Raw genomic sequence first — 13,285 nt, 5'->3', positions numbered from 1 at the left:
TAATTATTACAATAACACTGATTTTTTAGGGGGAAAAATACCGATTTTTAGACTAAAACTTTTATCCTTTAATCCTCTTGTGGTAAGATTAAACTTTATTGCGCAAAAAAATGTAGTAATGAAATGAATGAATAATTGAACAAGGCCCAGTTCTTAAAAAAAGTCGTGGCAAAATTTCAAATATTTGCCTTCGCGGTATTATTTTCACCTGCGTTTGTGTGTACGCAGCTCTAATTTGGACCCCAATATAACTACTAGTTATCATATACCGAAAATATAAAACATTTCAGTCAAACTCACGGAAGGTTTGGCGGTTTTTTGTTGTTGTTTGACTTTCGGTATTTATTGATGTCCAGGTGTAAGCTCTTATAGGGCAGACGCCACAGTCGGTACGTGTCCTTCTTTGCTTTGATCGAAACCATGACAAAACTGACACAAAACTGCAAAAACTGCCGCAAAGGGCATAATATCTCACGTTTTAGAATTTCTGGTCACACAAACTCACAAGCCTATGTAGTATGTACCTACAAGGCTTCTTGACAAATTTTATATGGCGAAACTAAAATGTTTTGCAAACATAGGTCCATATTGACACCTGTTACAGGGCGATTCCATGCAACCAGCAAGAGGGGTGTAGCTACAATAATCATGGCCATACATGGAAAACATTTGTGTAAACAATTACTCAAAACCCTATACTAACCGATCCGACATCAATATGCCAACATTCTCCTTGTTGGGTGGTTGCAACCAGTTCTATATTTCAATGCGATGAAGTCGTCAGTCTTTATAATGATTAACGTTACTACAATAGCCATTTGTTTATAGTCAACATTTCCCCTCGAGAGGACAAATAAACTGCAAAATAGCAGTAAAAAAGTACACCTGCTACCATAACCTGGACTAACTTTTGAAAGGAGAAAAAAAAAAATATTTGCTTAAAAAGTACCCATAACCCCCCTCGCACCGAAACTGGTACCCGGAAGTTGTAACGTTAAAACTGAAGTTTGCTGCTGGTTTCGGTCGGTTCTCCCAAGGGCATTTTACAAGTCTGTTTGACACCATTTGATGCACTAGGACGTAAATGAACCGTTGAACGAAGCATTAAAATCACTGCTGTTCTCTGCGGATATTAGGACTAAACTTCAATTTGCAGGTTGGTGGGATAGTTTCATATAGCCTGGAATCCATCCGTGAACGCTTTGAGGAACGGAGCGGAGACAAAGCGTTCACGGATGGATTCCAGGCTAAGTTTCATATACATGTATAAGCCATGTTAACAACGATGGACTTTGATATGGTACATGTATGCCGTATACGTACTTTGAATTAATTGCGACGTATCATTTTGTCTCTATATAACCATGTTAAAGGGGCATTGTGTAACATTTTGCACCAAAAATTGACTGAATATCTTGACTGAAAATTTTCAGATTGTAATTTACTTCCATTTTTCAACCGTTTTGTGCAATTATTTCACATTTATGGTTGGTGTTAAAACAGCACACACCTACAGATGCACTCAGTTTTGGTACCACCACAAACTACCAGAATGTAAACAAACATGACTGACAGCTGTATTTCCAGCACCCAAAAGTTGTCGTATTTTTGCCACCTCCACTTCCTGAATGGCACTTATTTGCAATGGAGTAGGTTCAAGTTACTTTGTGATAAAATGACCAGAATTTTTTTTCTTACACGATGCAGCTTTAAAACTGCCCCTTGTTTATTTTTGTCCAGCAGATTTCACCAAGTGAACCGCCGCCATGTTCTGGGGTTATGATTTTGATGCCTCGAGTGACGATGGCTATGGCTATGGCTATGGCTACGATGACGACTGCTATGGATCCGACGATGATTATGGCTATGACTATGACTCTGATAGCTGCTACGTTGATAGAAAGAGTGGCAGAGACTCAACAGATGATGGCTCCCGTCGCTTCGAAAACTACGGCCAAGGTCGCGAGCTCCTTGCTGAACTAGCCAGCCAGCGGAAGACCGGGGAATTCCTTGACGTGGTGGTCCAAGTCGAGGGTAGGGAGTTCCCCTGTCACCGTGCTGTGTTGTCATCCACACCATACTTCAAGGCCATGCTGTCGTCCAACCTCGCAGAGAGTAGTTCAGAGGTCGTACAACTGCACGGGATTGACTCTATCAGCTTCTCCAAGATCCTGGACTTCCTGTATACCGGGGAAATCCGCATCGGCAAAGACGACGTCCAGGACATTCTGCAAACAGCACACATGCTACAGTTTGACAAGATTCTACAGTACTGCCGAGAGTTCATCCAAGATAACCTTTGCCCATCCAACTGTCTGGGCGTCATGCGCCTGGCCGACGTGTATGGTCTTTCTGCCCTGAAGAAGAAAGCCAGGGACATGGCAACGTCACACTTCTCAGACGTCACACAAGATGAGGAATTCCTTAGCCTTTCGGCGCAAGAGCTCACAGATCTACTCAGAGACAAGGATCTGGAAGTTACAAATGAAGACGACGTTGTCAAGTGTGTCATCAGATGGCTCGACGAAGACCCCGAAATCCGTCAAATGGCAATCCTGAAGATTTTGACAGAAATCCGGCTATCTTGCGTGAGGGTCAGCGTGCTACAGAAGCTGGAGTCACACCCTGTGATACAAAGGTCAGCAGAATGTCAGGCAAAGATCGCAGCAGCCAGGGAGAAACACCTTCATGGCACACAGGTAGAGGGAGAAGATACGAGTTGTCTTAGACAGGGAACATCGGACAACCTGGCAATCATTGTCGGCGGTTGGAAGGCGGCTGCAGACAGGAGACGACATCTTCACAATGAGCACCCCATCATTGCACAGCCGACATCCCTGCAAAGTGTGATTTGCTTCGACCCAGACAGTGAGCAATACTACCACATCACTACCCTACCAACGCCTGTCTCCGGCTACATGAGCGTGGCAAGTGCAGAAGGACACCTGTACGTGACAGGTGGGCGGGTGCATCCTCTGGTGGGCCAGGGTCCTCATTCTGCCCCATCCAGGCAAGCTTTCCGCTACGATTTGCCATCGGACACTTGGCTGAGGCTGCCGGACATGCCTCGCGGCAGGGCAGGGCATCAGTCGGTTGTCGTTAACGGGAAACTCTTCCTGGTTGGCGGTGATGCAGAGGCGACAGCTTTGGTGACCATGGATTGCTATGATCCTGAAGAAGGGGCTTGGATAAAGATACCTTTGTGCCCGCCTTTGCAAACTTCATCGCACTTGATGGTAACAGCCTTTGGAGACAGGGTTGTGTTCATCGAGGTGCCAGAGATAGCCGATGACAATGACTGCTCCATTGACGTACACAGGCTCGGTGTTGCCTTGCTGCTCGGGGCTCAAATGGGCTTTAGGATCCAGCGACGCACGGAAGAAGGAAAACTGTGTGTCCATGCGTTTGATGTAAAAACCGGAGGTTGGAGGTACGCCGATACCCAGGTAGATATCCGATCTCTGGAGGATGCTGACATCATCACGACTGTTGTCAATAACAAGCTTCATATCCGTACCGCAGGTACACCGTATGCTGACATATATGTCTTCGATGCCGAGGAAGAGACCCTAAATGAGGGTGATCGAAAAGATTGGAAAGAGAACTTCCTTCACATGCAAAGTGAGTACAGTTACCACTACATGAATGGACAGGAGGGCATCGTGGATACCATTCGCAACTACGAGTTTGGAGACCACTACAAGTCCCCAAAGACACCCCTTCCCTTTGGTGTATTTGGCCACAGCTTCCTCCAAACCAAGAAGAGCCGTGTTGGGTGGTACTGCCGGGACCTTGCAGTACTGGAGAAAGAGGACGAGCGAGAGGGATCAGACGAGTCATAGAGGGCAATGAGTGACTGAACTTGATTCAAAGAGGCAAAATACAAAAACTTGCTTGATTATGCCAGGTTATGTCCAAAGAAAAAACTATAATTTCAAGCCCTAAAACAACACTATGATGCCTTTTGGAATCGGGTCCAAATGCCAGGATGAAAACAATAACAAGCCGTTATGAACTATGAACCAAATTGACCCATACAAAAGTTAACGTGAGAAGTGATCAATTTTTAAAGGCCAGCCCAAACACGATTGCTTGGAAGAGTCAGGAAATATATTGTTATTGTATATGTAATGTACCTAATTTGTATAATTTGGGAATTTTAGATAGAAAAACAATCGTATTACTTTAGTTCTGTTTTGTTGGTATAATTAGCAAAGGCAACAGACTTTCCAAGTTGGGGTATACAAATGTTAATCTCAAAGCAGATATTTGGGAGGTCAAATCAGGATCTGTTTGTATAATCAATGAGAAACACTTATAATTTGTCAGTTTTAAAGGTTAACATCATTTTGCAAAGGTATGAGCTTGTGGAAATCTATTTACTCCTATGATTAAATGGCATAGCTTTTTCCAGGATTATACCATTGTTTCAATTCAAAATCTATCCAGTTGGTTGAGTAACAATTTGTTGTGTATCTTATTATCGGTACCTGGATGTCTAACCTTCATTGATGTATACCAAAACAATACTTAAATTCCAGAAAGAACAAGTATATACATGTATACAGAAATTTAAATGGATCATATCATCTTGTTCAAAACATTGGCCATCCGTGTTTGTGGCAAAATATTAAAATCTCATTAACTTAGCATATAGATCATGATTGCACATATATCATGTACCACAAAATATGTTACAATTAAGTCTGAATGATCATTGCACAATAAACCAGAGTCAGATCATCCTTGCAATCTTTTGAGAAAAATGAACAGGTATGCAACAACAAATTATTTTATGACATATGTATATTAGATATTTGAGAAAATATGGCCACCCTCTTTCAAATGTACCTGCATTTTTCAGCTACAAGTCATCATTATCTCTATGCATCTTATCTGTAAAATTGTTTCTATCAGCCTTTGTTACACTAGCCTGAATTCATCACACTTTTAGCAACCCTTCTACTAGTCAGGCCCCTAGAAGCTTGATGGCCAACATCTCTAATTCAGAAGAATTAGCAACATCTTACTCCTATTGATACGTGCATAATATTATGTGCTAACATGGTCCAATTTTTGACAGACTAAGAACTGTCTGTTACCATAGTGTTGGAGGCTGTGATGACTGGTTTCCATAGTGACAGAGAATCCTGAGCTCCTATTGGACTGGTTTTCATAGTGATAAAAAACCTGAGCTCCTATTGGTAGTTTTCGGAATGTTTCATTGCAACACTGCAAATGCCTCCTTACTGCAAAATCAAATTCTCACAAACTTTTGTTAATAAAATTTATTGCAAGCAAGGGAATGAAATATAAACCACCCTAAGACTGTTTTAAATGCTGCATGTCAGTCAAAGTTATGAGGTAAAATTTCAGCCAAGACCACATAACCCCCACAGCACAGTAGACTGATGTGAGCATGAGTGGGAGGAACGGCAGGCGGGTGGTGAGACCTAGGGTGTGATGGCCCAGGCTGCAGTACAGCTGGAGGAACACCAGTCCCACGGTGTATGCCGTTTCCAGTGGGGACAGCAGCGGGAGACAGTACGGCCGTTTCTTACTGGAACTGAAAAAAGAAGGAAATGTATATATAATATTTTTTCCAGGACTGTGAAAAAAAAAAAAGAAATGTATATACAATAGTGGTTCTACAATCACAAGATACAAGTTGCTTGGGAGCCCAAAATCTTATCATTTTAAGGTCTCATCAAGACATTCCTATCTACTGAGATTCATGACAATCCATGCTTAGCTTGTTGAGTTATCATGCTAGACCACATACATACATACATACGTATACATAGACACAATGAACTCACCTATGGAGAACCCCCAAGGACATGAAGGCAAACAGTGAGAACATCAGCATCAGGCACACTTTACTGGGGGTTTCTGGCAGGGAAATATGAAGTAATTCGACATGGTTACCAAAACACATTTCATTCACAAATGCTCTCATTATGAGGCTGAAAGAAACAATGTCTTTACAAATGTTACCTTTCTAGTTACATAACTTTTTTTTCTCACCTGCCTGTGTGAAGAGGAGTGGGAAGAGAGACAGGTGTCCGCAGGTGCTGAGGAGGAGGAACACCTGCCCGTCCTGTCGACTCTCTACTGCCAGCAAGCTGAACATGAAGAAACATTCATGTTACAAAGTCTCTCTCTCACAGTCCCTAATATCTTTGATAAATATCCTTTTTTTTTTAAATTCAGAAAAAAGTAGGGTCTAAACTTTCTTGCTCTGGTCAACTTTTGAACAGGAAGGGTCTAACTCTAAACTTTCCTGCTTTAGTCAACTTTTGAACAGGAAGGGTCTAAACTTTCCTTCTTTGGTCAAATGCTGTTCATTTCACCACTTCAGTGGGTGACAGATCTGAATGGTTAGATCCTGCATGTCCAGAGTGGATGGATAAATGAGAATTGAGGTCAGAGGTAGGATTTGTTTCCCATTGTCAGCTGTTCTAACTGAAGCAAAGTACTCATTTAACTTTCATTGAGTGAGGAAATAGTTTTTTTTTTCCATTAGGACCCAACATTGGGGCCTGCCAGGGATTTGAACCCAGAACAGACTCAACAACCCTGACCACAGACCACCTTGCCACTTCCCTCTTGATTGCGTACCTGAGAGGAATGATGATGAGGATGATGGCCTTCTCATGTACGTGGTACCCGAAGAGGAAGGAGGAGAAAGCACAGAGGACAAGGCAGCGGAGGAAGTCCCTCGGGGTGCACGGCCGTCTCCACAGGTGCACCAGAGCAGGCTGGGAAAATACAAAACATATTATGATCATCAACTAGAAAGGCCGACATTTGCTGGGGAGCAAATACAACATATTTCACTCCATCTCCCCCAAGTTATCCCAGATTGAAATACATGTAGTACCTTCCTAATTTGACCCTTATTAAAAAAAGATTGTTCTCTCTATGCAACAATGGGCTCTTCCAGCCTACACTGAAGGCTAATTACATGGATAGCACATTCAGCACCAAGGAAAGGGAATACACTATACGACAGACGCTGTTCAACGTACTCTTTTTACATTATCAGAGATACCACGACCTTTAACACTTGACCTCACCATCATGGCTGCCAGTGTGAGGATGACCGTGACCAGCGGCGTGATGGTGGGCAGTGCATTGTGGGTATACTCCTGTACTAGCCCCCCTGTCATGGTGGCCTTTGTGATGTCATCTGCAGACAGGAGCTTCGCACGAACAGCTGATGAAGAAAAAAGGCAATCAGAGATGACAGACTTCACCCCTTACCCTAGCCTAAAAGCATAAAGCATGAAGTCTGAATGTGTTGAGTAGTTTCAGTACCTACTGCAGTAGCAGCCTTGTCAGCGATGTTATACAGAGCCCAGAAGTTGGGTGCCCAGTATGCATGGACCAGTCCTCTCTTCACGGGGAACAGTCGGGATAGAACCTGGCCCAGCTGGCCCTGGGAAAACAAAAATAAACACAAGTAAACAAACAAACAAACAAGTCTTATATTTTGCCTGACCCTGACCTCTTCTTCATTACCTCGATGAGAAGTGGCTATTAGGTTTGATTTGAACAATTTATAAATAAACAAAGGCCCAAACAATTCATGGGCAAATTATTGATAAGTCTTTATGGATCACATCACAGACTGTACCATTGCAATGAAGGGTCCAAATGAGATGGCGAAGACCTCCAGTACAACCACCCCCAGGCCAAACAGGTTCATCAGAGATAGACTGGTCCACTGGACACGCCCGTCTGTGGACACAGTTGGGAAAACCCTGTGTTAGAATGACAATAGTAGTTTGGAGCAGTGTTTTAACATTTGACAGGATTTTGCTACTCAAGAATTTTGCCCAATCTGTCATCTTTAACGAGTGAATCAGTTCGGCTCTTATTAAAGATACCAAAGTAATCTGGCACAGGTAAAAATTGGAAATGTAATGAACGTCTATCATCATATCTGCATTGTGGATTTAACATCATCTTCTTGAGTGTCTTCTTAAGAAAAATGGAAGTTGTATGAAATATTTAAAAAAATTTCATTTAGCGCTATTTAAATGTACAATGAACAGTGGACAACAACTCATTACATGGACTGCAGCTGTCACCATTAGTATGCCAGCCACACGGTGTGTTAACTGAACATAGAAATCTTCAAGAAATGCCTTCTGTTATTTTCACCTCTATTTGACCTTGTGAAACAGTATGATCTCAACAGGAAGATGAAGTATGCAGGTGCGATGTACAGGTAGATGTGCTTGAAGTTCAGCAGCAAGGAGAACCAGAAAGCTCCTTCAAGATGTCTCCTCTGTAAAACACACAGAGAACATGCCAGCCTTAAAATAATCTGTTCACAATCTTTACATGCCTTATTAATTTTTGGAACAGAAGAAGAGGAAGAAGAAATGGAGCAAAAACAGCATGGTTTCCTTCTGAGAAGGTAACATTAAACAAAAATATCTTGTTGGTGTGGCCTAAGGTAAACTTTAACAACTGACCTGCAGAATCCTGGCAATTGACAACAGCTTGAGTCCAGTCAGGAAACCGTTGTACTGAAAATGGATGTCTGAAACATGCTGTCAAGTCATCAAACTGCACCAGTCCTTGTAGACTCTATAAACAATTCTCAGCCAGCCACTGGTGAATGAATAGATAGCAGATGCTATCTGAAACATCTGATTGCACCACCACATAAATACCATGGATTGATTGGTGAATAGATTGAACTCTTCTCTGAAAAGTCATCATTTGGATGATTAAATTAGTTGATGCCTTGATTAATTGAACACACTTTGCAGAAACCATTGATTGATTGATTGATTGAACCCTGAAAAGATACGGTCCACAATGAGCAGTCCAAAGTTCCACAGCAGCAGCACAGCAAGAACAAACATTGGCTGGGACAGGAGATGGGGGGACTTCTTCTTACCCACCAGCTGTACACACTGGCAACACCTGAAACAACATAACACCTGTACACACTGGCAACACCTGAAACAACAAGGCACCTGTACACACTGGAAATACCTTAAACAACAGCACACTGGCAACACCTGAACATAATAAACAAACTACTGCTCTGTCTATTCTTACTCAATTTCACATTTCATGTGGTGACCAGCCCTCCAGCTTCGTCATGCCACTTGCTACATAATGTAAACCAAGACCACACAGGGTGTCTGCTACTGCAAGTTACCATCATGGTGACTGTCGTCTGGTCCAGGTCATTTATGTTATTTGTTTGTTTGGAGAAGAAGAAGAGGACGAAGAAACTGAGCAAAAAAAAATACTTTCCACCTGCAAAGGTAAACATAATAATCTTACACTTACTCGTACACAGCGTACACCAGCACAAAGTCTGAAACGATGACAGACAGACGCTGGAACAGGACGGTAGCAAAGCTGGCGTAGTTCAGGTTGGTGACCTCCAGCATGGCAGGGTCGAACAACTTGGCTATACGAGACAGGAGGAACTCGAACCAGGCGAACATGGGAGGGTAGTCTAGGGTCCATTCTGAGGTGTCCTGTAATAGGGACGTATTGTGGATTGCTTATTACTTCGGTGCAATATCTTAATTGGGATGAGTGCTCGCTAAATGTAACTTATATATGAGGTCATCACGTGAGTTCATTTCCAGCCGTCATACCAAGCACTTGTTGGTTCCTCTCTTGATTAATAACTGTAATATTCAGTAATAGCAAATACACTTTACATCTACAAAATGTCACATGGTATTTAAAAAACAATAGATATTGAAACTTAGTCGGAAGACTGGGAAGATTGTTCACAACAAGAATTATGTTCCAGACCTCATAGTACCACTGGGACACAGGCCGACTGTGTGTGATGGCTAACCAGTTCCTGTGCACCTCAAAGTCTGTAGAACGGCTGCAGATAAAACAACAGACGATACAACAATTTATCATTTCTATGTTTTAACGCCCTGTGGTACTGGGTTACATTATGTAGCAAGTTGAGAAAAGAGTTGGAGGGGCTGGACACCATATATATGAATGGGTTGTTGGCTTATCCTATTTGAATGTTAACGTAATATTATATATTTACTAAATTGCAAATGTTGAGCTGAAATGTTATCTTTCCACAAGGAGGTTTAAAATGAAATGATTTTTGGCGACGCCTCAGGGGCGGAGGCATTTGTGTAAGTACTGCGATCGCTTTGAAAGAATTTCAAAAATTGCATGAATGCATTCCCTAGGGAATTGGTTTTCAGGTAGCCTCCGGCCTTGTGGTCATCGGAACAAGCAGGAAAGGCTTATGTTACCATGCATGCAATAGCACCTTTTCGGGCAAACTGTGGCTTTTTGCACACAGAATTATTATGAGAATATTAATGATTGTCTTTATTGATATTTCAAATATGTTTTCTTCTATCAAGAGAGCACAAATTTCTTGCTCAGGAGCAGCATATGCAAGCATATAATACTTCAAATATGTTTTAGTTGCAACTATATGATGCTGGTAGTTTTTTTATAACTTTACTGTGTGACACATGTAGTGTAACAGTGATGTTTTGTGTAAGGAATTTTATTCACTTGTGTGTTTTCTATCATGTATGTTTGTGTCAGTCTTGCTTTTTTATTTATTATTTTCTTCGCTTTCATGATGCTGTTGCATTCCATGCTTGTTTTTCAATTTTCTTGGCTGCAAAACATGAATGCACACCCCAATCCTTCCACGACTAGGTTTCATGCTAAGGTTTCATGCTAGCCAGTGAACTCCTGCTGTAGTCTGCATCTCAGGGTGGACATGGCGAAGTTTACCTGTGGGTATAAAGAGAGAAAAGAGCATAAATGAATCTATGCCAACTTTGGCCAGCTTTGATTAACTTAAATTAACAAGATTTAGGGTATGCAAAGCATGTGAGTCGATTAATTTTACAGAATGCAATGAAGCAGACACATATATAACACATTTTCTGGCAATGAAAATTGCGACATCATGAAGTATACATGCCGTATGTGATTTTTGCTGCCAGGTAATTATGAATAGCCTGCGTGCCAGACCCCAGCACTTAGAACAAGGAGCTTAACTCCTTGCTTGGAATAAAGAAAGTGCTTCTTCTTTCTGAGACTCTTGACCAGGCCTCTATACTGCCCAACACGCCACAGTTTCGGAGCTGGCTTCCTTCTTCAGTTTATCTAGACGTATAAATTAGACCCCGGCTGCAAATTCTGTGTTCCAGGCGTGAGATTTCCCTGACTGAATTGAGTATCGTGGCACAGGGGCCTGGCAACCAGGCTACACTGTTTTCCCGACAATGACATCATAGTAAATATGGTACCGTATTTCAAAACACACAGCTTTTCATGAAAGAAGTACTATAGATATGCGAACATTGCCTTACCATCGTGGTTATGTACAATATTGCATGATGATGAAATAAGGATGGTTAGGCACTCACCAGGTATTTTGTTCCACTTCTCGATTGTATTCTTGAGTAACTGCTGTGTTTGTCGTCATGTAGAGCTGAAAGAAACAGTGTAGAACAGGTTAGCGAAGTTTGTTCCATTCTAGGGTTGCGTTATTCAGCATAGTTCGACAGCGTTCAGCTTGACTGCGGATGTGAAACTTGACCTTATTATGTTGGGATGTCAGAATACGGGGAAATAATATCAAGTTGCAATTGTGTGAATTATATTAAGTTGTTAAAACCAAAATGGTGTTGACCTAGAGATAAGTATACAACGTACTGAAACCGCCTCTGTGCACTGAGATGGTCTCCGCTGTTCGGAACCCCGAGTCGTTGGCAGGTGCGGTCAGTTTAGCGCGGACAGGGCATAACCTTATATGCCGGCACTGGTGTTTGTTCACTGTTCAGTGTAGAACAGTAGGTATCCCTTTCTGCATGTCTGAGGTTTACTGGAAAGAAAGACAAAACAACGCCCGGGGTTACTGATCAGGAGAGCCTTGACGGTGAGAATTAAAGGTAAGGCCGGAAAACCCCGGCGGAACTGGGCGTCAGGTGGCTCAAACTTTACATAAACCAGAATTCCAACGTTCTTTCATACGTCGGACGAAAGAAAACCAGCCGCTAAAACGAGCAGCTTTAAAAACAATTCACTAACACACTGATCGTCGATACCTGATAAAGACTGGTTGGATTCGTAATGAAATACTGACAGAATTCTGTAAAGCAAAATGGACGGAATAAACCACACAAAGAACAAGATGAGTGAAGTCAGAAAAATGGGTGTTAGAATCTTCAAAATACATTTCCAAAAATAATTTCATCAGGTATTATACTAAATTACTAAGTACTAAGTGAGTGCTAAATTACTCCAGAATAGCCTGGCAGCCAGACCATGTATGCTTCCGGTATCTCACGGTGGTGCTGGCAGCACTGCCCGCCCGCCCAGGGGTATTTTATGCAGGGGTATTTTACCGGGTCGGTTACAGGACGACAATAATTAGAAACTTTCAAAGGCCAGCTGGAAAGATCTGGCATATCAGCAGAGTATGGCTGGGGCCTGCAAAATATTCCTAAGCCACTAATATGAACAGAAAGGTTTTGTCGGAAAGGGTAGAATATCAAGTAAGGCCGGTGGAACTTAACGTCATGTGGCACACACTTTTAATGTGAAAGCTCCTTGATTAAACTAAAATTCTCTCTACGCGTGTGGTAACCAGCCAACAAGCAACTTTAAACTTTCTCTAACTCAGTGATCGACAATGATGTATCAATCAGTCATAATATAACAACACCCAAATTCTGACACCGGAACTTTGAAGACACAATCAAGTACTGTACTTTGCTAACATCACACAAATAAAACGTTTAAGTCACGCTGACTACATGATCGATACTCTGCGCGGCTGATATAATGTATACGGCCATCGAATCAGTTAACAAGAATTTGTAATTCAAAATTTCCCCAAACCACTGCAAGTGATACTAGTACTAGGAACAAATTAGTCAATAAGCTGCTGGTAAAGAAAGGGGTAAAGCCGATTAGATTCTCAGACTAAGCGCCCCCATTTTATGCCCTTGTAACACGCCTCATTGAAGGCGCCTATTCTAGTTTTCTACTCTGAGGCCCAGTTTTTCCAAGGTTAGTAGAACTGTTCCTCCTTGGCACTATAGGTCTGAATCTTTGTCAGAAACTGTAGTGTACGTGATAAATGGCGTCACACATATACTAAATAGCGATGACCCATTTAAAACCACAATAAGGAAATACATGTACCCGGGACACAACAACATAGCGAGATCCAAGAACACCAGAATAACATAGAAAAAATAGTAGAAATCTAAAAAAAAGTAACTGCTTGAAAATA

General features: G+C 41.9%; 2 protein-coding genes across 3 annotated transcripts in view; one reads left to right on the top strand and one right to left on the bottom strand.

Moving 5' to 3' along the window:
* Nucleotides 1-1,744: 1,744 nt before the first annotated feature.
* Nucleotides 1,745-4,429, top strand: LOC109477545 (kelch-like protein 24). Its single transcript, XM_019778858.1, has one exon. The coding sequence runs from the start codon at nt 1,767-1,769 to the stop codon at nt 3,840-3,842; it is 2,076 nt and encodes a 691-aa protein (XP_019634417.1). The 5' UTR covers nt 1,745-1,766; the 3' UTR covers nt 3,843-4,429.
* A 398-nt stretch (nt 4,430-4,827) lies between these two features.
* LOC109477559 (probable dolichyl pyrophosphate Glc1Man9GlcNAc2 alpha-1,3-glucosyltransferase) overlaps nt 4,828-13,285 on the bottom strand; it is a 17,651-nt gene continuing 9,193 nt past the window's right edge. The window contains exons 2-13 of one of the 2 annotated variants that reach the window (XM_019778881.1): nt 9,799-9,877; nt 9,319-9,512; nt 8,828-8,979; nt 8,487-8,554; nt 8,170-8,296; nt 7,640-7,743; nt 7,321-7,441; nt 7,080-7,219; nt 6,622-6,761; nt 6,028-6,125; nt 5,820-5,892; nt 4,828-5,566 (exon numbers count right to left, since the gene is read on the bottom strand). In XM_019778881.1, coding sequence (XP_019634440.1) covers nt 5,323-5,566; nt 5,820-5,892; nt 6,028-6,125; nt 6,622-6,761; nt 7,080-7,219; nt 7,321-7,441; nt 7,640-7,743; nt 8,170-8,296; nt 8,487-8,554; nt 8,828-8,979; nt 9,319-9,512; nt 9,799-9,877 — 1,540 coding nt within the window. In that variant the 3' untranslated portion in view covers nt 4,828-5,322. The remainder of the gene's footprint in view (nt 5,567-5,819; nt 5,893-6,027; nt 6,126-6,621; nt 6,762-7,079; nt 7,220-7,320; nt 7,442-7,639; nt 7,744-8,169; nt 8,297-8,486; nt 8,555-8,827; nt 8,980-9,318; nt 9,513-9,798; nt 9,878-13,285) is intronic. The other variant, XM_019778882.1, reaches the window with a different exon arrangement.

The sequence above is a fragment of the Branchiostoma belcheri genome, unplaced genomic scaffold, assembly GCF_001625305.1.
Source record: "Branchiostoma belcheri isolate BF01 breed outbred unplaced genomic scaffold, Haploidv18h27 scaffold40, whole genome shotgun sequence".
NCBI classification, from domain to species: Eukaryota; Metazoa; Chordata; class Leptocardii; order Amphioxiformes; family Branchiostomatidae; genus Branchiostoma; species Branchiostoma belcheri.
The sequence above is the reverse complement of the archived record's forward strand: the minus strand, read 5'-3'. Positions and strand labels throughout refer to the sequence as shown.

What these genes read in the sequence shown, in the direction of transcription:
- LOC109477545 (XM_019778858.1), top strand. Translation starts at nt 1,767, where the DNA reads ATGTTCTGGGGTTATGATTTTGATGCCTCGAGTGACGATGGCTATGGC.